Below are 25,375 nucleotides of genomic sequence, written 5' to 3' on the forward strand. Positions count from 1 at the left end.
CTTCTTGAAGCTTTAACAATGGTGCTTGCCAGTGACCTACCTGAGGGATTTTTAATTAAGCTGTGATCCTGCCTTAAACTCTGTTCACTGAGAACCATCAACAGAGGCAGACTGACCAACGTGGCAGTACAATAACTAGATAAAGCAAATTTCAGGGTGGCCTGACATAACATTCTGTTCTTGAAGTTGACCATCCGTGGAGGAGATCTCCTTCCAGAAGTGGAAGACACATGTTTACAGCAGTCCCTTAAAGCTTACATACGTGTACATGAGAAAAGAGGCTTTTTCTTCACTGTAGTTTACTTAGTGCAGTTGTGAAGTTTTTTTGACACTCTCAATACTCTCTGAGAGAAAGCCTTTCTAGGCTACAATATATCCAACCAGTGTATCTGGTAAGATCCTAAACCAAATTTCAGTAGTGTTAGAAAGACGTATTCTTGAACTAGTTTCACTGACAGAAGAGTAAATACCTTTCTATTTCCATAAACATAGCTTTTCCCCTTTTGGATGGCTTCTGGTGGTGTAATATTCTACACTAGCCTATAATAATTTCTTAGCTTACACTGCTGTCACTGTACATGTAGACAAGCCTTTATCCTCTTTTAAAATGAAATCAAGGGGACCCCATCAAGATGAACCCTCTATATGGTACTCACTGATTTATCTAAATCCATTTGGCTAAATTTATTGAGAAATGAAAGTTACTGAGAATAAAAACTGATTTGATCTTTGGGAAGAGGTTTCATATAGTGGTGGAAGGCAGGGGTGGGATGTTATATAAAATCACAGCTTTGCAGCTGGCTTAAATGCTTCTTCACTCCTGATTTGATCCTGAAATTGTTGCTCACTGCACTGTGAACACCTTTGCCTACAGAAGCTTGACTTTTGACACAGCCATGGCAAAGACAGAACACCTCCCTTCTGAGATTTTTGGAAGAGAAAATGGTCATCCCTGCCCCCATATCTCTGAGCATGTAAATAAGATCTGCTGCTGTTTTTCCTTCCTTCAGAGGGCCTACACAGAAGAGGAGCTGAATGCCAAGCTGACGCGGCGAGTACAGAAAGCTGCCCGCAGACAAGCCAAGCAGGAGGAGCTAAAGAGGTTACACAGAGCTCAGGTAGTGTCTCACAAGCCTCTTGTCATGGCACACACTCACCTCTGTGTGAAAGCACCCTGATCCTGACATTCCTCTGGGGGAGTCAGAACAGAATCCTCTCTCTCTATGGGAGTGTTCCTGCTCCTGCTTCCTCTTTCAAATTTCATGTCATGCCACAAAGAGGTGAAGAATGGCAGGAACCTATCATGAGAGTTTTACAGGGAGAAAAATAATGCCCATAACTCCTTTCTAGCTGGAGATGGATGAACCATCATGCACTGAAAGGAACAGTGGTACTCAGATAATGCCTGATGGAGCTACACCTATCATTGCTTTGCTAGTTTATGCTGGTGGGTGAAGTGTTGTCAAATGAACCTTTAATTACCAGAGAATCTGCTGGAAAACTGTTAACATCATCTATAGGTGATGGGATTTGTCAAAAACTCAGCACAGGGGCTCAGCTGACTGAATAGCATCACCTTTCAGTTCAGTGTTCAGGAAGGTGATAGGAGTTGTAGCAAATGAGTGACTATCAAGGTGTTTTGCAAATTTAGGGGTTAGGATGTAACAGGGTGAGGAGTATGTTGTCACCAGAATCCGTGATGCTTGCTGTTGGAGCAGGGTATTATTGTTGAATACAAATACTTGTTTTTGAAAAGGCAAAATTGACTGAAGTCTCTTAGTGCTGGATGTGTGCTGCAAACAGAGCAAGAGAATTGCTTTGGTGAGGTTCTGCTCCATTCTCCTCTGAACAGATTATCCAGCGGCAGTTGGAACAAGTGGAAGAGAAGCAGAGGCAACTCGAGGAGAGGGGAGTTGCTGTGGAGAAGGCCCTTCGAGGAGAAGCAGGTATCCATCACAACTTGGTTTGGTTTTCCGTGTTTTCTTATCAAGTGCTTGTGCAGTAATCCATAGCTGTTTGGATTTTAGAGGCCAGTGGACCATTATAGCCTAGAGACTGAGCCCAATGTGAATCCGTTCTCCCTTTTCTGCTATCTTTTTGAGGCCTTGTTTTTCCTCTGTTTCTTCTAATTCTGCAACTTCCCTGTTGGCAGAGACTTAGTTCACTTACCTTTACGTGAGGTGTAGGAGGTAATTCTCCAGCTACTAATAATGGCTGACTGTTTCTGCATATAACTGGATCCTACAGCTAGAAAATTGCAGAGGTTTCCTAGCCACCATTCACACAAAGTTGTCACAGTAAGACAACCCTATTTGTGTGTTAAGGAAATAATTGTGAAACTGTGTGTGCTTTCTCTATTGTGTTGGATTATCAAGGTAGTGTCCTTACAAGGGACCATCACAGAACATCTTCCTCACTGCACAGCCCAGCACACTGGCTACTTCCAACAAAGTTGTGCAGAGGAGAAGTGCACACGTGTCCTGAAAGGTATCCATGTCGAGCTGCTGGAGAAATGTTGTGTGTACTTAAATTAAATGAGTATCATCTGATCTGGCAAGCATATGAGTGGAGGAGTACCTGGTTCAGATAATGCTGATAGAAGTATAATGATTTGGAAAAAAAATCCTCAATTTGCAAGGAGTCAAATATCCAACAGGCAAATGCAGTGTGCATGTACCTGACAAGGCCAGGATTATGTACCTGATTACAAGGGGCAGAGTTCAGAAATGGCAGGAGTGGAACAGGTGTTTGGAAAATGTCTGCTTGTTGCTTGAAGAGCCACATCTACGCCTCTGAAAATGGAGCTTGGTTAAGCAGTGAGGGTGCACCAGAGAAAAAGTAAGTTGTGATTTCCTGCCAATTACTACTCAGCCAGAATTAGGTATGTTTGGTACTCCGTAAGGGTGTGCCAAAGAACCAGGACTGAGTGCTCACCAAAGTAAATAGGCACTACAGGTGTGAAGAACAATCTTGAGGACTTCAATATGTTTATGATCAGGCTTTTTCATTTGTGGGATCAAAAAAATAGCCTTGTGCAAACCCCTGTGTTTGCAGAGCTGCCTCCTTCCTTATGCTGTGTGTTCCTTTGTGGTCCCACTCTGTTCTCTGGCCTGCCAGTTACTGCACTTACTAAACCCACCTCCATTGTTTCTGATGGTTCTTTTCATTTTCCTTCCTTTCATCTGGAAGTCCATCTTGATTATTGAGCTGCTGAATGACTTTCATGTAAGGCATACCAGCACAAGTGGGAAGTCTTAGCAGCTGAGAGAATATTATTCATGATAAGAGTTTTCTCACTGAAGAGTCACAAAATTCCTAGAACACATTCAGAGAGGACAGAATATCACCAAGAGTAAGATAGTATAATGGGAGACTGCAGAATTAAACCTTTGGAAAAATAGCTTCTCACTCCCAGCTCTCCCAAATGGAAGCAGTCTGAGATGAGCTTGTGTATTTGTGAATTTCCTAGCAGAGCTGTGAAATTGTGGGTCCTGCTTTGCAAAAGGAATCTTTTCTTCAGGAAGTCTCTAGGGTGTGCCTTGCTCTTGCTGAATGTTTCTATCTACAGGTCATACGTTATCTTTGCAGAACCTTAACTCTGGCATAAAGAATTCACCATCCTCAACTCTTCCCCTTATTTCAGGAGATCAGCCAGAAACACATTCGTTGGGGTGGAAAAAAAAAACCCAACCATATTCTAATCTGTGTTGACTGAAACACAAGATTATAAATCAAGTCCATGCTTCACCCCTTCAGGTACTCTTGCATGGCCATAGAATCATTTAGGTTGGAAAAGAACTTTAAGGTCATGAGTCCAACCATGAGCCCAACACTGCCAAGCCCACCACTAAACCACGTTCCTAAAGTGCCACATCCACACACCTCTTTTAAATACCTGCAGGGTGGGGACTCCGCTCCTGCTGTGGGCAACCTGTTGCAGGGCTTGACAAAAACTTTTCCATGAAGAAATGTTTCCTAATATCCAATCTAAACCTGCTCTGGTACAACTTGAGGCCATTTCCACTTGTTGTGTGTTGCTTGTTACTTGGGAGAAGAGACCGACCCCCATCTGGCTACAACCTCCTTTCCAGAGGTTTAGAGAGCAATAAGATTTCCCCTCAGCTTTCTCTTTTCCAGACATTTTACATATGTTTGCAATAAAGTAACTGAATTCCTTCTTTTTGAGATCTGTGGCATCACATTCCTTAAATACAGTTAATTTCTGCCTGCAATATCCACTAATTATTTGAGAGGGAAGCATCATTTTTCTGTCATCTGCATTGTGACCTAACGGTGACCGCTACATTCAGCAAGGGCTGCTGTGTAAAGGTGAGGAGTCCTGCTCTTGTCTCTGATCAGTCTCTCCCCTAATGAAACCATGAAAACAAAAGTTCAAAAAGGGAAATGCAGTGTGTAAAGTGGTGTTGCCATCCAAAAAAAAAAAAAATCTCTTTATGAGGTTGTACAAGGAGAAAAAATGGGGGAGCTTGAGAGGTGTGTCTGCTGTGCACTTAGTTTGTCCACATAAATAGAGAAGGATTGCAGTACAGCATCAAAATAATGGCTTTTCCATAGACAGCAGCCAGTATTAACTGTTCTGGGACAATGTATTAGGCTCTGTAATGAGTGGGTTTTTCAGGTTCCCTCCCTGTAGGGAAAGAAAAAATCACTTATTGGTTAGCATTTAAATATGAGGGTTTGGGTAATGTTAATGGTAGTTTCTTACTACTTAAAAATCCAGACAGAAGAAACAGAATTCTGTAACTTGCAATGATTCTTTTCTTTTTCTGTTACAGAAAAAGACAGACAAGACCATCTGAACTACTTCTCTATGTAGTTTATCATCTTCTAGCATATTGCTTCTTAGTCATCTTTCCTGTCTGTAAAGAATTGCAAATTTTTCTTTTGTAGAGGTCTTCCACTAACTTTAATTCCTCAGATCTCTCACCTCTGGACCACTTTCTGTTTGTAGAAAAAAAGGGTTTTTCAGTTCGACTGGTAAGAACAAAAACAGTTCTATAGATAAAAATTTCTTTACTTAGAATAATTTTGTTTCTTTCTATCCACTTAGCATCATCCTTAATATGTTACTGGCAAGTAACTTATACTGAGAAGACTCTCAAATTCTTCACAGTGATGCCCTGCTGTCTTCCTGAGAGGTTACAGCTTTAGATCCTAGCAATAGAGGCAGTTCAATATTCTTTCCAGGAATTTCACACATTATCTGCTGTTTGTGAAGTTGGAATATTTACAGGGTGATACTTGCTGTTCAACTAATCAAACTCAGAAATGTTTTGGAGGTCACCATCAACTTTAATTCTGACAAAATAATTGTACCTTGTTGGCTACCTTGTTGTCTTTTCCTTTTTTAAATTAGCTCAGCCTCAGGCATGGCCCAGTTGGTCTTTTGTTCTTTCAAAAGCTGAATGCTCAGTCTAACATTTCATTTCTGATTCAGAAAATCTCACAACCTATAATTACTTAATTGCCTTAATATGTTCTCTGTGATTATCTTTGAAAATCTCAGCCTTTGATAGTTGCATTCATAGCAAGAATGAATGATTAGGAGGGTAAACTCTATTTCAAGTGGCAGTGTAAGCTCTGTTTCAGGGGCAAGTTTGTCATACAGAGGTGGTCTAAGCTACTGTCATTCCTTGTTTTCCTTCCCTCCCTCCCCCCTTCCTATTGCACCATGGTATTTCACTACAGTGGTAAAGTAGGATCTCAGTGAAGAATTTTCTCAGTTTTCTGTGGTGTCCCAAGAGACACCTTGGATGAGTTAATTAATGTAATATAATATTACTAATGCAATAGTACTTTGTATTATAGTGCATTCGCCTGTTTGGACATGCTAATGACTTTAATTTCCTCTGTGAATTTTTCTTTTTTTCAATTATTAACTTAAAGAGATGTCAAATCAGAAATTTCCAGAACCTTTCTTTTATTCCCTTTAGCATAAACCTTGACAGTTGTTTTTAAGAGCTTGGAAAACATCTACTGTCAGATCAATACTGAAAAGTTTAAGAGCCCCCTCTTTACATCAAATGAATCCTATGCAGTGAGAAATATTGCTCTCAGTGCTTCCATCTGTCTCCTCCCAACGAAATGTTCCACAGTGCTAGACTCATGGTGCACTTGTCTCTAGCAGCTGTGGAAATGCACATCTCTGTCCTGAAAGCTGCTGTGCCTGGCACAGAGATTGCATTAGCAGGAACACACAATCCCATCTTCCTACGCCCGAGTGTTTGCCATTCGTGTCGGCACTCACTCAGTGCCTTCCACCTGTGTGCCATACACTATCCTCCACTCACCCACCTCCAAGAAATCAACCCTTACACCTTTCCTGCAGCTGTCCTAAGAAATTACACTGTTTCCTTCTGACATATTGCTCAGCTCCAAAGCAACAGGATTAATTCTGCTTTTCTCAGCAAGAACAGGAGACATCAGTGACAGGTACTGCTGCAAACACAAATAGGTGAAGTGTCTCTGTGTAAACTTCTTGATTTTTCCCCTTGGGAGTCCTTGCCTGCCTGCTGGAATTTTTCTCTTCATCTTCCCAATATATATGTTTGTGATATATTTGTGTGTGTGTGTACATCTATGTATATCTACAGAGAAAGACAGACGTATAGTGTTTGTATATATATGTGTGTGTGCCCATATGTAGCTGCCTGTCTCCTGTTTGCCCTTTTTTTTGTTTCTGTGTCTCTCTCATATATTGCTTTGATTGAATGGGGCTAGGGTGGGTATCTGACTCAATAACTCTGTCTTCACCAATTCCTTGTTGTAGACTATTGGGGAGAGTCTTATTACAGTGACCTCATCGACTTGCATCTGGGTGGTATGTATGGCTGAACCTCCTGCTGACACTAACCCTGCTGACACTCCTCCCCACCCCTCCCTTCACCTACTTCTCCCATCCTTGGCTCACAAACAAGAAGAAACAGCCCTTGCACATGACTGATGATAGCAGAACCCCTTTTCCAGCTCAGGAGGAGGAGATCCTGGCATGTTCCACAAACCATGTGTAAGGCTCCCTCTTCTGTTTTTCACAGTGCTGATTTTTTTTCAAAATTTGCTTACTGTTTTCACTCCAGCCACCTTCCCAGTTAGCAGTGGAAGGTCATTCTGGTTTTTTGCTTCCCCTTTGAAAAGTACAACTTATCCCTGAAATTTTCTTTAGGAAAGAATTTTAAGGGGGACAGCAAGAGCAAACAGCACTGTCAAGGATTAGGCATGCTATTGCCTCCGTCTTGCCCTTCTGAGGATCATTTTTTTCCTTCCAAAAAAGCCAGAGTGTGTTGTTGATCTAACAAAATGAAAATGCTCCCTCAAGGGACTTTGAAAACACTTGCAGATGACAGATATCTTCTTTCTTGTTTTGTCTTACTATAAGGTTAGAAAAGAATCTGCTGTTAAGAATTCCAGTCATTTTTGCTGGAATCTGCTGTTAGTTTCCAATCAGTCCAGTTTGCATCATTACACAGCTATTAAGCTGCTTGCTATGCTATTGCTTTAATACCCCATTTAGTGCTAAACACACATGACAGTGTTTAGTTCTCATTTTCACTTGCGAATCTGGTCATCACTCTATACCATGGTTCTGCCTTTGCTTTAATTAATGTTACTTCCTGAGTCCCTTAGTAGGTGATTAACTTTTGGGTTGCAGATGACATTTGTTTAGCATTTGCCTATCTTGAAAATTAAAATTTCCTTTGCTAGTTTAACCACCCAAAATCTGTTCTTGTGAAGTGAACACATCTGTCTGTCAGCAGATCCAAGAGAAAGCAAACTCTGCTCAGTTGCCTTGTTATCTGAGGGTCTCATTTAGTTTCTTTCAGAGTATGAACTTGCTCATTCTAAGCTGTGTTTTTTTGAGGGACTGCACTGCAGACCAGCTCTGCAGAGGGAAACATCCACACTCTCTAGGCCTGATCCAAGACACATCACTGGAAGTCTTCCCTGATTTCATTGTGTTCTGCATTTGATCCTTCAAACACAATCTTTCCCGGGTTTTTAGCTGCCATTTTTTTTCTCCTGCTCCAGGGAGGTTGTCCCACATAATATCTACCTGTACCTATCTGTTGTGAATACTCATGACACAATAGACTTTTATTGAAGAACATCCACCTGAGTTAAGAATATCCACCCAAGTGCAAGTTTCAGAATGGAAAACTTTCCTTCTTAGTCAATCTAATTTGTTGCCCAGTTCCCCTGTGCTAATTTTGATGTGATAGTCCTCTGCTAGCCCTGTGCTTTACTCACTGTTCAGTCCCTCTGGCATTCTTTCCTGGGGTATCTCCTGCAGAGAGACTTTGAAACCCTCTTCATGGTTTTATCCACACCAGGGCTGGCACATACTCATATGTGCATAGAGTAGGAGCTGTAAAAGGGTTGATGCTGAATTACACTTAACAGACCCTTATCCCTATTTAATGCTATCTTCCACTACACCTCTCCCTCCTCCTGCCTCTGCTCCTAATGCCTCTTTAGAGACAGCGATCCCATCCAAATCACTAATAGTGGCTTTAAGAAAAGCAAAATAATCTTCACTTAAAGGGACACTGTCACTTCAAAAAATTGTTGTGTTGCAGAAAAATCTTAATTGGAAATGGAATTCACTGTTTATCTTTCTGTGTGTTTGCTTTTCCCATTTCTCTGAGCTCAGTCACCTCAGAGTGGTCATTTTTGAACAGGCTGTTTTTACTCATATGGTGACTCAGTCACTTGGGCTTCCAACAGTCAAGAGTCAATATTCATGTGTTTTTAAAAACAGTTTACCATCTTGAAACTCTATCAAATTTCTGTTCACCTCAAAAATACTGTTTTCAAAACAAATTTTTAAAAACTATATTGGGCAGTATCCCTTTAAATGCAGTGAGCCAGTATAGCCTGGAGTATGTGGCTTTATAGTATTATTTTGTTGCCTCTGTAATTTGCTTTATATTTGGTTTTGGGGCTGCCAGAACACTTTTGCCAGAATGGATACATTGCTGTGGTGGTACTTGTCACCTCAAGCAGCAGATACAGAGCTCAGCTTCAAGATTAACATGTCTGTGCAGGATGTGCATCTGGGTGGAGTGCCACTAAAATCCCTGGAGGTCCTGCTGAGCACTGCAAGCAGCTTGGATTCTATTGGCAACCTGTGTCTCTGAGGCATGGGCATGACTCTAGTCATGCTGTCATAGAAGATTAACAAAACTTGCAAAGTACTTGGGAAAGTTATCTGTAAACTGGTAATATTTAGTTGTTACAGATTGTGCAACAACTTCTGCAAGGAGAGGGGTAACTTCTGCCATCCTGGTCAACTTGCATTGTGTAGGATTACAGATTGCTATCTTAACTAGCTCCCTTGCTCTGCTCAGATGTCATAATCCTCTCTTCCTGTTCTGAAATGTTTTGTACCGTTGCTGTAACGCAGATGTTTCATTTCACGCTACAGATGGTCGCATTTCAATTCTGAGTAATTATTCCTGTGTGTATATTGTGTGCATGGTGTTGTTAAAAGAACATTGCAAAAGTTGCAAAGTCAACTGAAATTAAGACTTTATACGATGTTGATATATCAACAGATTAAAAACCTTCGGATCCACCACAGGCAGCGGTCTCACGTCCTTATGGAATAACTGGTAGCAACACTAGGTTGTCATCTTCTCTGTAGATCCTTATGGAGAGGAAATGGGACACAATCAGTGATTTTATAGATGTTTGTTGGCAGCTGTGGAATAGTGAGACTTGAAAATATGGATTCTGAGCCAGACAGTGGAAGATTGCAGTGGTCTGGTGGATATATACTCTTTGTCCTTTTATTCCTTCTTTTCAGACAGTCCTTGTCCTGATCCTGTCTTCATCCAGAGCTCCTTACCCCACTTCCGTTGTCATTCTCAGTCCCAGTTTCTACTTCTCAGGCATTTAATTTTAATCTTGACAAAGAAATCCTAGAATTCTACCCCTCAGACCTCCTATTCCTCTCCACTAGCTACTCCTGCTCTGGTCTTCCCACTGACACAGTCTCCACAGTCTAAATCCCAGCCTTTGGACTTCTTCCAAAAATTTTTGGGCTCTGCTCCCTCTTCTGCCCAGCATTATTTGTCTGGAAAATGTTAGGTCCTGCCCTCTTCTCAAGTCTGCCTTCTCCTTTCACCCCTTCCCCTTTTTTCCCTCTCCTTTGTTTGTTCTCCATTAGTCACCTGGCCTCCTTAGTCCCAGCCTCAGTTCCTCCTAACCCACTGGCTCCTTGTCCCAGTTTGCTCCTTGTCTGCCTCTGGAAAGTACCTCCGTTGTTTCCTCTTCATTCAAGTGAGCAGCTTCCTTTTCCTTGCACCCAACAGGGAATCTCTAAGTAAACAGCCACACACTCCCATCTTGCAGGGGTATGCCAAGAGGCAAGAAGGATGTAGGGAAGAGAGCTGGTCTGTTTGATAGTGTTGATTTCAGACACATGTTCTCCCTTCTTGACAAGAGCCTTACGAACATCAGGTAAACAGGGCAGGGAAGTGCAATTGTTTGGGTTTTTTTAAATCTTTGTACTCTGTTTAAAGCACATTCTACAACAACTTCACTTTTTATTAACTTTTTAAAAATATTTGAGCTTACTACGTCCTTTAAAGCCTTGTAGGTCTGACTCTGCAAGGCTGGAGTCTGATATATTCAAGAGGGATCAGTCCTATTTCTTGTGATTGGCAAACACAGCTCTCCTGGAAGGGGAGTGGAGTTGTAAGACAAACATTGTTTTCTCAGTCTGCACCTGTTTTTGACACCAAAGTGAATTGGTAGCATGTTTTCTTTGCTGTAAATTTTGAGCAGGAAAGAGCACTTGATAAGCAGAACTTGTTAAGTACCAGTACTTGTTAGGCAATTGCCATTTACCTGCTTCTTTCTGCACACAAAAACAACAGTCTTGGGAGACAGTGTCAGTGCAGGACTGTATTCATTCTGATTGCATTTTGAAGTGCCTCAAGGTCTAGTAGGAGCAGAAGACTTCCTGTGGAGTCATTTGTGTGTGTGTTCTGCTCCAACTATTGCTTTCCCCATTTTTTCCTTCCCTTCCCTGCCTTTTCCCCACCCCCTTCTGCTGGATAAATAAAAGTGGTTCAGTTTGCATGACAATCCATGCAGTCTGAGTTTTCCCCAGGTTTCTTCTAGTGATTGTGCTTTTTAGAGGATATTGGGTTTGACCCAGATTTAAGAAACTGTTCAGTCAGACATGCTGAGTGATGTGCTTGTGGGATATTTGTCAGAATCCTTGCTCTCAACGTGCAGTTCTGTGGATGCTATTCTCCAAGAGTTGGCTTTCTGAATCCTTGGTTTTTAACAATGCTGCTGTTGAACAACTTCACCAAATAGTAAAGTTGGAATGCTTTATTTTTCAGTACTTGGGTTTCTGACCATAACCTGTTTTTTTTTTAGGGTGGAAAAGAAGACATTTACTATGATCAGTGCAGTTTGACTTACTGATCTCTTTTGGACTGATCCATATTTTAAGCACTGATTTAAAATTAGAGCTTTTAGTATTCCTGATAAATGAGGGATGAAGTTTGTTAGTAGAGTGAGTTTCCAAAGTGTCATGCTTTTAGCTTGTGAGGGCAAGTGCCACATAACAATTCAGTAGAACTGAGACTGGCCTCAGAGCTGGATTTCCTGGCCAGTGCTGCTGTTTTCCAAACCACCATGATTAGTCAGCAGTACAGAAATCAAAATCTTTGGATGCAAAGCTTGCCAAGGTTGTGATACCACTTGGTCTGTGGTATATCTGTTCAAATAAATTTAACTTGAAATGACTCACCACTTCTCAGAAATCATCACAGCTGTCATATCAAAAAACAGGGGCAAACAGTGAAGGGGATCAGTGTGAGCTGTAGTTGGGGATAATGGGGGCTGCCACCCCAAACTTTGTGCTGTGCTCTCTTCCCCCTGATCGATCATTTTGACCACTGTGCTTCTGATTGTGAAGAAGTAATATGGAGCAAGAGAGGAAAAGGACAAAACCAATCTGAAGAATTGCTCTTTAATCAACAGGTAAATAAAGATTAGAAAAGAATGCAACAGTCCAGTGTAGCTTCTGTAACAAAGAGCACTGTACAGTGAAAATGAAGGTGTATTTTCATAGTGGCCATACAATTTCTGGTCCTTGTTTTGAAGAGGCTTTTGAAGCTATGGTATTTATTCTTGACCTGGCTCTTGGTTTCCACAACTGTAGCAAAGTTTGCAATCTCTCAAGAGTACTGTGACAAACAAGGTCATTCTTTTGGCTTTTCTACACAGAAGCAAGCTAATTCCAGTCACTTTTTTGATGGGATGTGCAAGGCAGAGCTTCTGCCTCTTGAGAATGTTCAGTGTGCTCAGGAACTGGGACATGCTCCTTTCCTTAACAAGCTGCAGCTCCTGCCTCCAAACCATGCTCCAGCTTGCCAACAGCTTGGACTGCTGAGCTCTGCTGCCACACACAAGAAGAGCTGGCCTGTGGCATTAAAAGGGAGCAGCTCGTGACAAACACAGTCTGTTGGCAGCTTTATCCCTCTGGTGAAGAAAAATGGTAATTTTCTCTCCAGAAGCTATAGCCACACCTTAGACTTGCTGGCAGCATAAGGGAGAACCTAAGAAGGGAATTGTCACAGAAATGGTTCTTCTCTTGCCCTTCAGCTCATTCCAAACAAACTGCATCAGCAGGTGTTGCTGCTGCCAGCAGCACTCTTTTTTGTTGTGGATGAAGACCTGTGTCAGTATATTTTTGGTGGTAAAGGAGACTTAAACAGAAAGGGGGTTAGGTTTGTTGAGGTTTTTTTAATTTGCACAACGAGTGGGTTTTTTCCTCTCTGGCCCTGGCACCACATCCAGAAAAATTGTCTTGCAGTGATGATCCTATTTATAATTTAATGAGACTAGAAGGTGGTGATTTCTCTTCTCTAAACAACACTACAATAATAATAATAGTAATAATAATAATAATACTATTTACTGTAGGATTGGTAATAGCTTTTGGAGCAATAAGCCATGAAATAAGCTTAGGAGAACCATGGGAAGTAAGTTTTCAGGTTGCACTTTGTTCTTGCTGTTAAGAACCTCCAATACATAAGGAACACTTTCTAAAGCCTTGCTGATCATCCTGTTTTAGACAGAAGTTGTTTCCAAAGTAATTGTAATGATCATTACCTGTATTCACTGATGTAATTAACTGTAATTTGCATCTAGAGTAGCTGGAAAGGATCTTAGTTGCAAAGGTTATGTTTATTATCTTACTGAAAAAACATGTTGACTTTTCTAGTAGCAGGACTAGTATAGATACCATGGACTTTGTAACTTGATTCAAGGACAGATTTTCTTTAGACAGGAGTGGGAAGATAACTAAGAGCAAGGGAGGAAAATACAATTGTGGGGGGTGAGCTCCATATTAGTCAGGTGCTGTGTAATCCCTGGGGCTTTTTACTGGAGATCAAGGATGGGATCCTCTCCTAGTATCAGACCACTTGCTCACTGATGACAAAAGCTAGTAGTTTGTGGCCATTTCACAATGAGATGAATGACATTTTCACATACTGGGTATTTATTTTCAGCTCACATATGGAAAACTGGAAGTTCCTCACCAAGTCTCTATGTCCATGGCTTGAAATTTGTCAAACCCCAATTCTGAATGAAATCCCAAACCCTGAAAGAAGTGGATTTTTCTATACAGTTAAATATCCATCTCCCTACCACCCTCAAAACAGTGGTTAGACCAAGTTAGAGTATTAAAGCTTATACAGAAGAATTAATTTGGAATAAGATAGGATGGGAAATAAAAAATGCTTAATACATATCATGCACTAAAAGCTCTGCTTTGTGTGGAAGCATATTCTTCACCATAACTTTGTGGTCTGGGGTTTTTCTTGTTTGTTTTTGCTTTTGTAACCTGGTCTCTGTGAAATGGCAGTTGTAGGAAAAAAATCCTTAGTATTTTTCTATTTTAAATGAAGAAGTTGGAAAATTCAGAACAACTGTAATTAATGTTCTGGTACTGTCTCAACTATTGTTGGTACAATGCTTCATTTGTAACTGCCTATGGCCATCTGTGGCACCTCTCCTAATGTTGCCCCTTCCTGCTTCCAGTACAGAGGTTTCTTCTTCTGAGAAAGCCATGCTGCTCAGTCACGGGCTCTGAAGCTGGTGTGCTCTCCCTCTAGCTCCAGTGTGTCCTCCATGTGCTGGCCTAGTTCTGTGATGGTCCCTTCTAAAGCCTTCCCAGTTCACTGGTACTCTGATTTTGTAGAGCTTTCTCTGACCACAAACATCAAACTCTGCTGACTTCTCCAAAATGAGTGTTATTCTTATCATGCTGTTGTTGTGGAGTTTATGCCTTTTCCCAACACAGAAATGCCTCCTTTTTGTAAATGCAGCTGTGCTCTGAGCCCAGTAAGTGTTCCACTCTGGTAGCTCTGACATTTCAGAGTTCATCATCTCCCTGGTGCATGTTCTCCTGTAACTATTAGTGACATTGGTTACTGCCTACTGTTTATCTCTGTAATGTTAAGTACAGCTGAAAAGCAAGTTCTTGGTGTTAAAACAGCTGAACCTTTTGAGAGATGAGAAATGTTTGTCCTTCAATGGCTGATGGAAAAGATGATTAAGATTCAGTAAGTCACCAATACTAACAGGACTTGTAAGCTTTAAAATGCTTTGCGGAATGAAAACGTCAAGGGAGAGCTTTAAATTTACTGGTTTAACTCTGCAAAGTCCTCAGTTGGTCACTGCCCCTGCAGACCCTGATGTGAATCACTTTATAGGTGTAAAAGCCTTTTCCCCTCTCAGCACAACAATCCAGTGGGGTACATGTGTACTCACCATACTTGACACAGCAGATCCTGGCAGGCTGGTTCCATGGTAATCAGATTCTCCCTGTGATGTTCCCTGTCTGAAGACATTCTATTCCATTATAAAGGACACTTTTACCATCAGTGGATGCTGCCACGGTGATAAGAGCATGGTCCTGATAGAGCTTTAAGGTAGGGTGGCTGCTTACAGCTGGTGTCTCATGCATGCAGGTGAGACTTACTGTGACCCTGCTTGAAATCTGACGTTTATCAGCAGAAGTTAAATACATGTCTGACTCATCCTGACATCTGGGTCACGATTAAAGAGCTTGCAACTGAAAACTGTTCCTTAGGAAAAGTGCAGTAACAGTAACCTCCTGCCTGGTATTTGTACAGCTCAGTAAGAGTTCACCAGTACCTCAGTCTACCTCTTACCTGTTATCTGTGCTTATTAGGGACATTATTCATCTGTAGACTGTATCCCTTGTTTCTGCTTCTCCATTTCTTGTATTTTTTCTTTTCTTTTCTTCTTGTGTTTCCTTTCTTTCTCACTCTTATGCTTTTTGTCCTTTGCTTGTCTTTTATTTCACCCCTTTCCTCCTCTTCCGTTCCACTTCCAACTTCCTCTTCCTCTCCTGCCTCTTCCTCTTCCTCGTTTGGTCCTATTGAAGTTGAGCCCAATGCCGGGACACCACGTCGTAGACCTCTCTCCTTCTGCCCTTGCTGTGCCCATGAAGGTAACGTAACCTCACACACCCCGTGTCCTCCCTGACCACAGCTGGGTTGTCATAGCAGCACTAGCCAGCTAGTGACCACAAGGCCCCCAGCCTTTTTTCTTGCTGTGTCCCCAAACCAGCCTTGTCTGTAGCTACCTGGTAACCAGCTTCTCTGAGCCTGTGGCAAGTTGTTAAAGGTACAGTATCCCTTTTTGCTAGTCCCAGCTGTGCAAGAGAAGGTGCAGTGACTGGGAGGGACAATGGGCAGCAGCTCTGGGACCAGAAATGTCACACTCAAAAGTTTCTATTTTCATTTGGTGGCTTCAATTTCTCTATTCCTCCTGAAAGATGTTTGGAAGTTGGGATAAGGGATTACAATCGTTTCCTTAAATACGGCCTTTTAATTAGCCTATAGGGATTAAAGGAATACTGTGTCTTTATAAGGACTGATTTGAAAAGCATCCTTGAACTTTAAAAACCAACAGACCTTAAGTACGACTAGTTTTCCCTCATCTGTCTTGCTGAGTGCATTCTTTAACTATCCCAAATGGAGTTTGCTGTAGAGTTTCCATTGCCAAGGCATGGGGAAGGGGTTGTTTATGTGTGTTCATGGTGTAATTTTGCTAACCACTTATCTGCTTTCCATGGTGCTCCCTCACATCAGTTGTCAGTGCTCCCTTTCCAATCCTCCCATTTTTCCTCTACTCATTGGCTGTTTAAATATACTTACGTATTCCATAGGTCAGTAGCATTGTGTTTTTGGCTTTATCTTAGAGGCATTTGTTTTCTCTACATCCTGGCATCAGAAAGGAAGGGGAGACTTCCCAGTGTTTTCATGGCGCCACAGCACTGGACATCTGCATGTACAGTCTCCCTCTCCTGTCGCCACGTGGGCATATTGTGCAGAGATGCTCAGAAAGGAATGCTTGGAACTGAGCAACACACTGGTATAAAGTCCACGGAGCCAGGGGCTCTTAGGGTGGTACAGCCAGGTCTGGTATTCCCCGAGGGGCTGGTATGACACGTTTGCAAAGGCAGGTGAAAGGCAGCCCAAGCTGCAGCTTCCTAGGAGTTGTAGGCTCTCCGTTGTGTAGCTCCAGGGCAGCACTTCTCTGACATGCTGAGGATGAGGCAGGGCACGGGTCAGAATTAAGTAGCCATTAATGTGGTATTTGTGATGTGTCTGTGTCACAGAGTTTGAATAGTAAGCTTGCTGCTTGATTATTTGAGCATTAGCTGGGCTATGTGAGAGCTTTTGTTCTTGATGTAGAGAGTACGTATCCATAATATCAAACAGAGACAGGGATGTTAGTTACCTTGGGATGCCTAGGTTACGAGCAGTGCGAGCTGATGGGATGCAGCAACCCAAAAGTGCTGTTGAGCTTGATTTGAGGCCTTGCTCCAGCTTCTGCTTCCACACAGGCAGGAGCATTGCTACTGGCCTTGATGGGCTCTGATGTAAATCACAGCAATCATATGCAGGTGGTTCAGTGTGGAATAAATGGCCCAGACCAAGAGCTTGCCAGGAGGAGCCTCCTTGGTAAGTTCCTGTGTTTGATAAATACCAACAGAAGGCTTTGGGAACAGCATTCTGCGTTTATTCCACATGACTCCTGACAGACACAAGATTCACCAGTGGACTGTTGAGTATGTTTAGGAGTTCGTCCTAAAATAGAAGGACCAGCTAAGAGTTCTGTACTAGGTGGTCAAGGCCCAAGGTTTCTTTATTCTGCTTTCATATTAGCAAATGTGTCTGGGGGTTCTTCTTCTTTCTAGTGCTGGTATGCAGTACAGCAGAATTAGTTTCTGTGTTCACTGTGCAGGGGGATCTTCAAGATGAATAGTTATATGTGGCTAGGAGGAGCAGTCAGAAGAATTGTACTTAACTGTTGGAAAAAGAAGAGACAAGATGTTAATTTTGGTTAGTAAAAGAAAAACTTGAGGACATGCAATTGAAGAAAATAAAGGTAAAACACATGGAGTGGCAATTGAATCCTTTTCTGATGAGCATATGTTTAAGTAGCTGGCATGAGCGTTTATAAAACTCTTCTAATGAAAGAGAAGTTAAATACTTGTAGAAATTGGGGCTTTCTGCAGAAAGAGTGAGGAAGAAACAAGTAATCACAAGAATATCAGAAACAGAAAAAAAAGTAGGCTCCAAAGAGAAGAGAATTGTTTTGGAGGTGGCTTCCACTCAACTGTGTGCTGTAGGCAAACTGAACGGACCCGGCTTGGGAGTGCTCTGGCAGCATCTTGCTCGGCTTTCTTTGCACATTTTGCCCCATTGTTGTTTTTGCAGTTTGGGCTTGTAAGGATTGCAGAGCATTACGTGAAAATTTACCAGGTTTCTTTCTTGGCAGGCATGGGTAAGAAGGATGACCCAAAGCTGATGCAGGAGTGGTTCAAGCTGGTGCAGGAGAAGAATGCCTTGGTTCGCTACGAGTCTGAACTGATGATATTGTGAGTGAATGTGGGAAAAAAAGGGGATTTTGGCATAAACAGTAGTGGAAGATCTGTCAATATTGTCATCCCTGTAAGGCCAGGAGGTCAGCAGCCTCTTAGGCTCATTCGTGGCTGAGACAGGAATCCAAGTACATTTCAGAGGAGTGGTAGAAGAAGGAATAATAGTGGTAAGGGATGAAAGTCCCAATTATTTGTGCACATGCAGAAGTACATGTACAGGTATGTGAGCCCTTCTCATGCTGTTCTTGTATAAAAGACATCCTGTTTATGAAAGTGTTTTTGAGCTATGCAGAAATAATGTGTGACTCCTTCTGGTTTTAGTAAAGTTGGCTTCTAAGCATAGCCAAAAGTATTTAATTCAGTCACCTTTGACATGTGGCCCTCTTTTCTGCCTGTAGTGAGACCCCAGAGCCTCTCACGTGGTCTCAGATGGTAAAGCTGTTTTCCTGTTAATGAAATTGGGAGTTTTTTCTGTTGCCACTGTGCAAATTCACTAAGATTCGTTTTGGAGTGTGTCAGCTCACCTCAGCAATGTGGAAGCTGATGGCCTTAGTCGCCGAAAAGTCCCAAGGTGGTGTTTGCAATGGCCTGACATGTCCTTAAGTGATAAGTAATTTGTTAATAAGTAACTTTGGTTTTAGAAGGGGAAGTAGCAGGGGATACATAGAGGTATTGCAGATTTATTTGCTCTTTGCTCTGTATTTAGTTCACTCCTCTTTTGGCATTGCACTTCCTAGCTGAAGGCAAAGAACCCGAAATGCTAAAAGCACAATTAAATCTTTTAAAAATACAGTTATATATCTTATTTAAGAGTTGCTCCAAACCAGATTGATAAAATGCACAACAGATATCTTGAGAGGGAGCAGAAACTGAGAATGAATATGAAGCAACGTATGCAGTATTTTAATATACCTGGAACTTGGATTTCTGCTCTTTCCCTTTCAGTGCTCGGGAGCTAGAACTGGAAGACAGGCAGAGTCGACTGCAGCAGGAACTCCGTGAGAGGATGGCAGTAGAAGGTGAGAGCAAAAGGGAATATTTCATGGATTTTATGTGTGTATTTCTAGCCTCGTGTATGCTGATAGTTTTTGATATCTCTGTAGATCATCTGAAGACAGATGAGGAGCTCTCAGAGGAGAAGAGGATCCTGAATGAAATGCTCGAAGTAGTGGAGCAGAGAGATTCTCTTGTGGCTCTCCTTGAGGAGCAGCGGCTTCGAGAAAAAGAAGAAGACAAGGACCTGGAGGCAGTCATGCTTTCCAAAGGTTTTAGCTTGAACTGGTCCTGAGCTTAACACATTTACCTCTGCTGGTCTGTGTTGTCCAGTTGGCCTACCCTGCGTTTGCCAGAATTACATGGATAGGAAGATGTTGAAGGGGAAACCTCCAAAGGGTCCAACAGCATGCAGGGATTTGGTTTGAAGCACTCAGAAGCCTTTTGATAAGTGTGTTGGTTCCAGAAGCTTAAGTTTTACATGTCTGCAAGCCAAGTTGAAGAAAAGAGTTGAGACTATGGAGTCTCCTTGAGGTCCTGTACGATGGACCGTATATTTGTGTGTGTGGCAGGAGGGGGGGGGAATAATCCATGTGTGGGGAAGGAGGTTAAGGGAAGAAGTACCCTTAACTACACTGGATTTAAGGCAGTCCGTTCCTTTCCCGTTTTTCTACACCAGTTTTAATAAAAGGGAGGGAAGTGGCAACCCTCTCTGAAAAACTACAGCAGCCTGTAGCAGTGGAGTCAGCTGTCTGAGAGAGCTCCAGGAGCCCAGGGCAACGCCTTCTTTGCTTTAGTCTTCCTCCCCACCAAAGAAACCTGCAGTTGATCCCTTATTCATGGATATGAAGAAATGCAAGACGGAGAAGATACTGCTATGTGTGATGGAACTCTCTGCCTCTTGGTTTTTGGAGAGAAGTGGGCATCAGTGGACTTTTTCCCTACCTTAGCCTCCTAAATCTTCTTGTGGGGAACAAGGGGAGCAGAAGAGAGAGGGAAGATGCCCATCTGCTTTGCTACACACTGGAGAGACAGCTACTGCTGGCCTTAGTCTTCATGGCCACAGCTCAGAGGCTGGTGGGCTTCCTTGTTCTGTTTTTATTGTGACTGTTTTGACACTGGAAAATACTGCTGTGGGACAGTGGTAAGTGTGTGCTGGGGCAGGGGTGTTCCCAGGCAGCATTCCCTGGTTATTAGGCCCCTAAAAGGGAGAAGCCCTTAAGTGACCGAACCACCATTAAGACTTTTCAGTGTTTTTATTTTATTTTTTTTTCCTCTGTATTTTGTTTTTGCACATTGGAAACGAAGCTTAAGATCTGCCTGGGCCCTCAGTCACTTTGACCCTTTTATGTCAATTAACTTATTTTTTTAATACTTGAAAGAAGATTCATTTTTGTATCTTTTAGGAAAAAAATGGACGAGTGATGGGTGTGTGTGCCTGCTGCATCCTACAACTTCCACTTCAAAATTACTGGACATTGTTACCTGTGGCTATTTATTAGTGTTCTTATTAATAATTTGATTGTTACACATATTTGATTGTGGAGGGAGTGTTTTAACTCTGTTAGAGAAAGACACTACTGCAGATTGGTCCTGCTTCACAGCAAGGGCAGCCTTTATGTACCCATGGATGCATCCTGCCCTAGGAGTTTTCCTTTATGAAAAAATCCTGTGCACTCATGGAGTTTAAGAATCTCTTTGTGTTCTTAGCGTCCTTTTCTTCCACATCCCAGATTCTCTCTTTTGGACTTGCAAACCTATATTTATTTAAATTTTACATTTTTATAACAAGACAGCCAAAACTGTGAGGTAGAACTATCGCATATGACTCTCTCTCACTGAAAGAGGGGATCCTCACACTCCTGGATACAGTTAGAGGGATTTCCATGAAAACAAAAATAGCCCATTTCCTGCTGCATCTGTTGGAAGAAGCTCCTTTTGGCCCAGTAAGTGAATCTGCTGCTTTTCAGCCAGGAGGGTCCTGACCACACAATAACCGATGAGCAGGATAAGCACTGAGCAGCTCAGCACCATTCCCTGTTGGACAGACTCCCTGGGCAAACCCTGTCCTTAACTTATCCAGCAGAGCTGAAACAGCACCGTGCACTGGGGATGCATCCCATCCTTCACATGATGGTGTTCAGAGGTTTTCCCTCCTTGGAGTGCTGACTGTGTTCTTTTCCTGTTAAAGAAGTGCTAAGCCTGCTTCCTGATGTCTTTGAGAGCGTGTCCCACTCCCAAGCACATTTGTACAGCGTTCTGACTCTTCCAGCTTGGATTTACACTGCCGGTGCGAGGCACCCCTGCAGGGCTGAACATCCTTCAGTCGTTCGCCCCGGCACAGAAGTTTGCATGGTTTCTTGCTGTTGGCTCTCTACCTCCTTCAGAGGGGGCTCCTGTAAGTCAATTTGAATGATTTGAATTCACCTCTGACTTGGAAGAATACCCCAGGCTGAGGGAGAATGTGTAGGAGTGTCCGTGGGGACTCTGAGCAGTGCTGGTTGCTAACGGTGGAAACATGTGTTTTCCACCCAAAGTGTTCTCCCTTTATTCCTCCTAGTGTTTTATGCTAAGGCATTACAAATTAAATCCAGATACTCGTGAAACCAAGCAGACAGGCAGCTGCAGTGCTACTTCATAACTGTGCACGTTAGCAAGTGGTACCTGCCATAGCAGCATCCCCGAGTGTTGGCTTTACCAACAGAATGTCCAACAAACAGAATTCCCCCCATTTGCCAGTGCAGGGGCCTGCTGCCCGAGTCACATGGTAGTTGGCAATGGTAGTTTACAAAGTCTGCATTTGAGGGGCCAGTGGAAGCTGCAGCACAGGAGGAGGGAAGAAAGATGGATAGAAAGTTTACTGTAAATTGTCTTGTGCAGAGAATTGACCTCAGTCCATTTTATAGTGCACTCGGTATATGGACCACATCTAACTTCTAATAAAAGGTCATTGAATGTGAGCTGTAGAACAGAAAAAAGTCCTGAGGAAGAAATACCAGATGGTTCCTTTTCCCTTTCATGCTGGGGGACATTGGCCAGATCTTTGCAATGCTGAAGAGTGATATCACTTGAGGCTGTAGTACCTTACTGCACAGAAAACCCACATATTCTAACCCTAAACTCTTTGGGTTGTGCTGAAATCCTCCAGCAGCAAGAATGAAAACGAAGAGCTAACATCGCACACACAAATTAATTAAAAATACACAAAAGGGAATGTTAAAAGGCCTTTTTATATCAAAATGGTTGTAAAAGGCACAACTTGTATTTGCTGTTCAGTTGCACTTTAAGAATATGACTTGCATATCAGATAATGGGTTTTTTTACTCTCTGAATATTTTTAATTCAAATTTTGTATTTTTAAAGCTGCAGAAGGCTCTTGTGAGCACAAGATTCCTTATTTGTATCCGAATCCCAGCAGGATGTTCTAGCTCTTTGCGCTGCCCACGTGGGCAGCAGCAGTGACCCAGCCGTGTGCATTCAGTGACATGTGTCCATTTCACGTGTGAGGAGAGCAAAGAGACCCTCAGCTCCCGAGACGTGGGCACGAAAGGGTGTCTGTCCACAAGTGACATGGTCCTGACCCGGGGCTGGCCGCTTCATCCCGGCAGGAGGTGGGAAGAGAGCCGATCTTGGAACCGCCCCGTGCTCGTTTTGAAATGGGCGCACTGAGGATGGGGCAAAGCACTTCAGCTCCCTGCGGGGAAGGGCGGGGAATACCAACTCCTGGAAGGAAACGCCCAGGAGGCAAGTGGAGATGGGGGAGTGAGGACTGCCAGAACAACTAATCTGCTGTTTTCACAATACCATTTTGTTTTTAACTATTCTGTTCCTTTTAACCATATTCTCATTAAAAGTCACAGCTGCCTGTAAAATTCTGAGCTTCAGAGAACTAGTGTGTGGGGAGGTGACAAGACATTTCAGCTCCAACTTTCAGACATATTCCTTCTTTCAGTTAACCAATACTCCCTGGTCTCACTAGGGCATGTTATAAACGGCATTGCTGAACATATTTTAGAGCAAACTGCGAGTTTTAAAAGTCTGTCCTTCTCTCGCCGTCTCTGCATTTTCTGTAAATATTTGTTTGTATGTAAAGGCACCAGTGGATCCTTGGGCTACCCCCACGGTCAAGAATCTGAGTTTTGTGCAATGCCTAGGCCTCTGTTAGAACACGGTGCTTGCGTAGAGCTAGTCACCACATTTGTGTGCACTCTGGTGGGTTTTAATATTTTTATACATCCTAATCCTGAACGTTATGAAGTATTCTAAGTGGTCTAGACAGCATGATCTAGAGCAGCCGGCAGTTCCCTTTTGTGAGCAGCTACACCTTGTTTGGTTAACATTCTTCTAAAATGAGTTTTCAATTAAGTGTTTACACCACACACCAGTGGATGAGAGAGGTGTTGCATTGTAAAATCTCCCGTGTACAAACTGAAAAGCTGCAATGGGAATTTCAGTTGTCACTGTCTGCAAGAAAGAGAGCTCTAAAGCATACTAAAAACCAGCCTGTATATAGTTCACAGAAAAAGAGATTGCTGGCTTGTTGACCTCTGCAAAATAACAGAGATGAGAAGCCTTCCAAAAGCTCCTGCTTTTGGATTATTCAAGTACTTCTTGGCAGGTACTAGGCAGGGTAGCAGGCAGATGAGGATGTCCTGAAAGCAGATGTGAAGGGGAGGATGCCATGTTCTGATGGCATTGCAGTAATTTAAATACTTCTGTATCTGTGGGTGCATGCGTGTGTGTGTGAAGTCTAATCCAGGCAAAGGGAGTTGCTTTGGCATCTGCCCTTTTGTATGAAAGTGAACTCTGATATTCAGATTGTTCAAGGCTTTTACGGTTGGCATGTATGGAGCGTTAACAGAAAAGTGGATACCCTACCTGTACAAAACCAACTCTGTTCCAGCCTGTTTTCTTCTATTTGGTTGTGTTTTATCGTTTGTTTTTATGCACACTTGCTTCATTGGTGTTGAGATTTTAGCACCTCAGATGGCCAACTGAACTAAAAAAAAAAATAAAGTCATTAATTATTTTTTCTTTTTTGTTGGTGGCGTTACCGTTTCTTTCCTCTGCTCTCACTCCCTTGGTTGATGATTAATGAGGACCTGAGAGGAGGCGATCTAGAGATAAACCTGAGTGTTAAAGGGCCTGGCTTCAGTTTCTCTTTTGCTGGCTCACTCTCAGCCACTCTGAATTATCTGATGCAAAGATATCAATGATACACCCCCAGTGCATGTACATACTCTACACTGTTTCTTCAGATTCTCTGTGAAGAGCAGTTACAGTAAAAGGCCAAGAAGGGATGAAGGTGATATAAACTGGATTGTAGAAACGAGGATTTCATTTCTGTAGCTGAAGCTCACTTCCTCAGCCTGCAGTACTAGCCTGAACATCTGATGCTGCTGTAGCAGCATTCAGTAAAATAATGGGAGAATTACATGAATGCCTCTGTGCTGACTTCTTTTAATTTTTTTTTTTTAAGAAGCAGAGGTTTCACACAGGATGTTGGGGGAAATCCCAGCTGGGGAAATCCCAAACAACGTGTTTTATTTTCTTGTTCACTCAACCATTCTCAAAACAAAGGATAAACCCTGGTGTTCCTATGGTGGTGTGATTAAAGGAAACCTATTACTGCAGCAGGAGGGATGACAGGCCTTGGATTTCCCCTTGCCTGGAGGCTGGGCCAGCAGGCTGTGCTGCAGGTGGCAGGAGTGACAGCACTTGCTGCCTCAGTAGGGCAGCAGCTCGTTGAGTATGCTTCAAACCTTATAATTCTTCCTGTTCTTTTGGTCTCTTGCTCCCAAATAGTAGTGGGATTAAAATTGTAGTGGGAGAAAGCTGTGGTTACCCAGGGATGGAGGATCTCTCTGCTCTCCAAAGTCCAGTCCCTGAGGATTTCTCACTGGATGCCAAAAGAAAATGGATGTCAAAAGAAAAATGGATGTCTGGAAAGCGACTGCTGGACTCTGGGACACAGGAGGTTGGCTCCCATCCATCGCTTAGGAGACCAGTCTTGCAACACTTCATCGTGGCTTTTTAGTTACACTGCAAACTTGCTGGTCCTCAATCTCAATTAGGAACAAGGACATTCTGCTGTTTTATAAACTGTGGATGGAACAACAGGTCTAGGGAGAACTTTTATCTGTTGCTTGCTTGGGTGAAGACCTATGCTGGCTGTCCAAGATAAGTGCTCCTGCACAGATTAGCTACGCATGACTAAGAAATTACACCAGAAAAAGATCCTCTAACAAGTAAACCCTGCCCCAGGAGCCCAGCCTGGTGGCAGCTGCTGCTTTCCTTTTCCCTTGATAATGAAAGTAGCCTTCAGGAGCCTCTGACCCTTTCCACAGGTGCTGTTCCATGCCCACGAAGCTGCCCCACCCAGCCTGCGCCGTTCCCCTTGGCGCAGAACCACAGCCC

General features: G+C 42.7%; 1 protein-coding gene across 20 annotated transcripts in view; it reads left to right on the plus strand.

The window, feature by feature from the left end:
- MICAL3 (microtubule associated monooxygenase, calponin and LIM domain containing 3) overlaps window positions 1–23,995 on the plus strand; it is a 154,932-nt gene extending 130,937 nt beyond the window's left edge. For 15 of the 20 annotated variants that reach the window (XM_069003619.1, XM_069003637.1, XM_069003618.1 and 12 more), the window contains 7 exons: window positions 1,011–1,118; window positions 1,853–1,946; window positions 6,791–6,841; window positions 15,458–15,523; window positions 17,863–17,962; window positions 18,911–18,984; window positions 19,069–23,995. In XM_069003619.1, the coding sequence (XP_068859720.1) occupies window positions 1,011–1,118; window positions 1,853–1,946; window positions 6,791–6,841; window positions 15,458–15,523; window positions 17,863–17,962; window positions 18,911–18,984; window positions 19,069–19,253 (678 nt within the window). In that variant the 3' untranslated portion in view covers window positions 19,254–23,995. The remainder of the gene's footprint in view (window positions 1–1,010; window positions 1,119–1,852; window positions 1,947–6,790; window positions 6,842–15,457; window positions 15,524–17,862; window positions 17,963–18,910; window positions 18,985–19,068) is intronic. The other 5 variants (XM_069003622.1, XM_069003636.1, XM_069003629.1 and 2 more) reach the window with 3 other exon arrangements.
- Window positions 23,996–25,375: the final 1,380 nt, after the last annotated feature.

The sequence above is a fragment of the Aphelocoma coerulescens genome, chromosome 1A, assembly GCF_041296385.1.
Source record: "Aphelocoma coerulescens isolate FSJ_1873_10779 chromosome 1A, UR_Acoe_1.0, whole genome shotgun sequence".
In the NCBI taxonomy this organism is placed as follows: domain Eukaryota; kingdom Metazoa; phylum Chordata; class Aves; order Passeriformes; family Corvidae; genus Aphelocoma; species Aphelocoma coerulescens.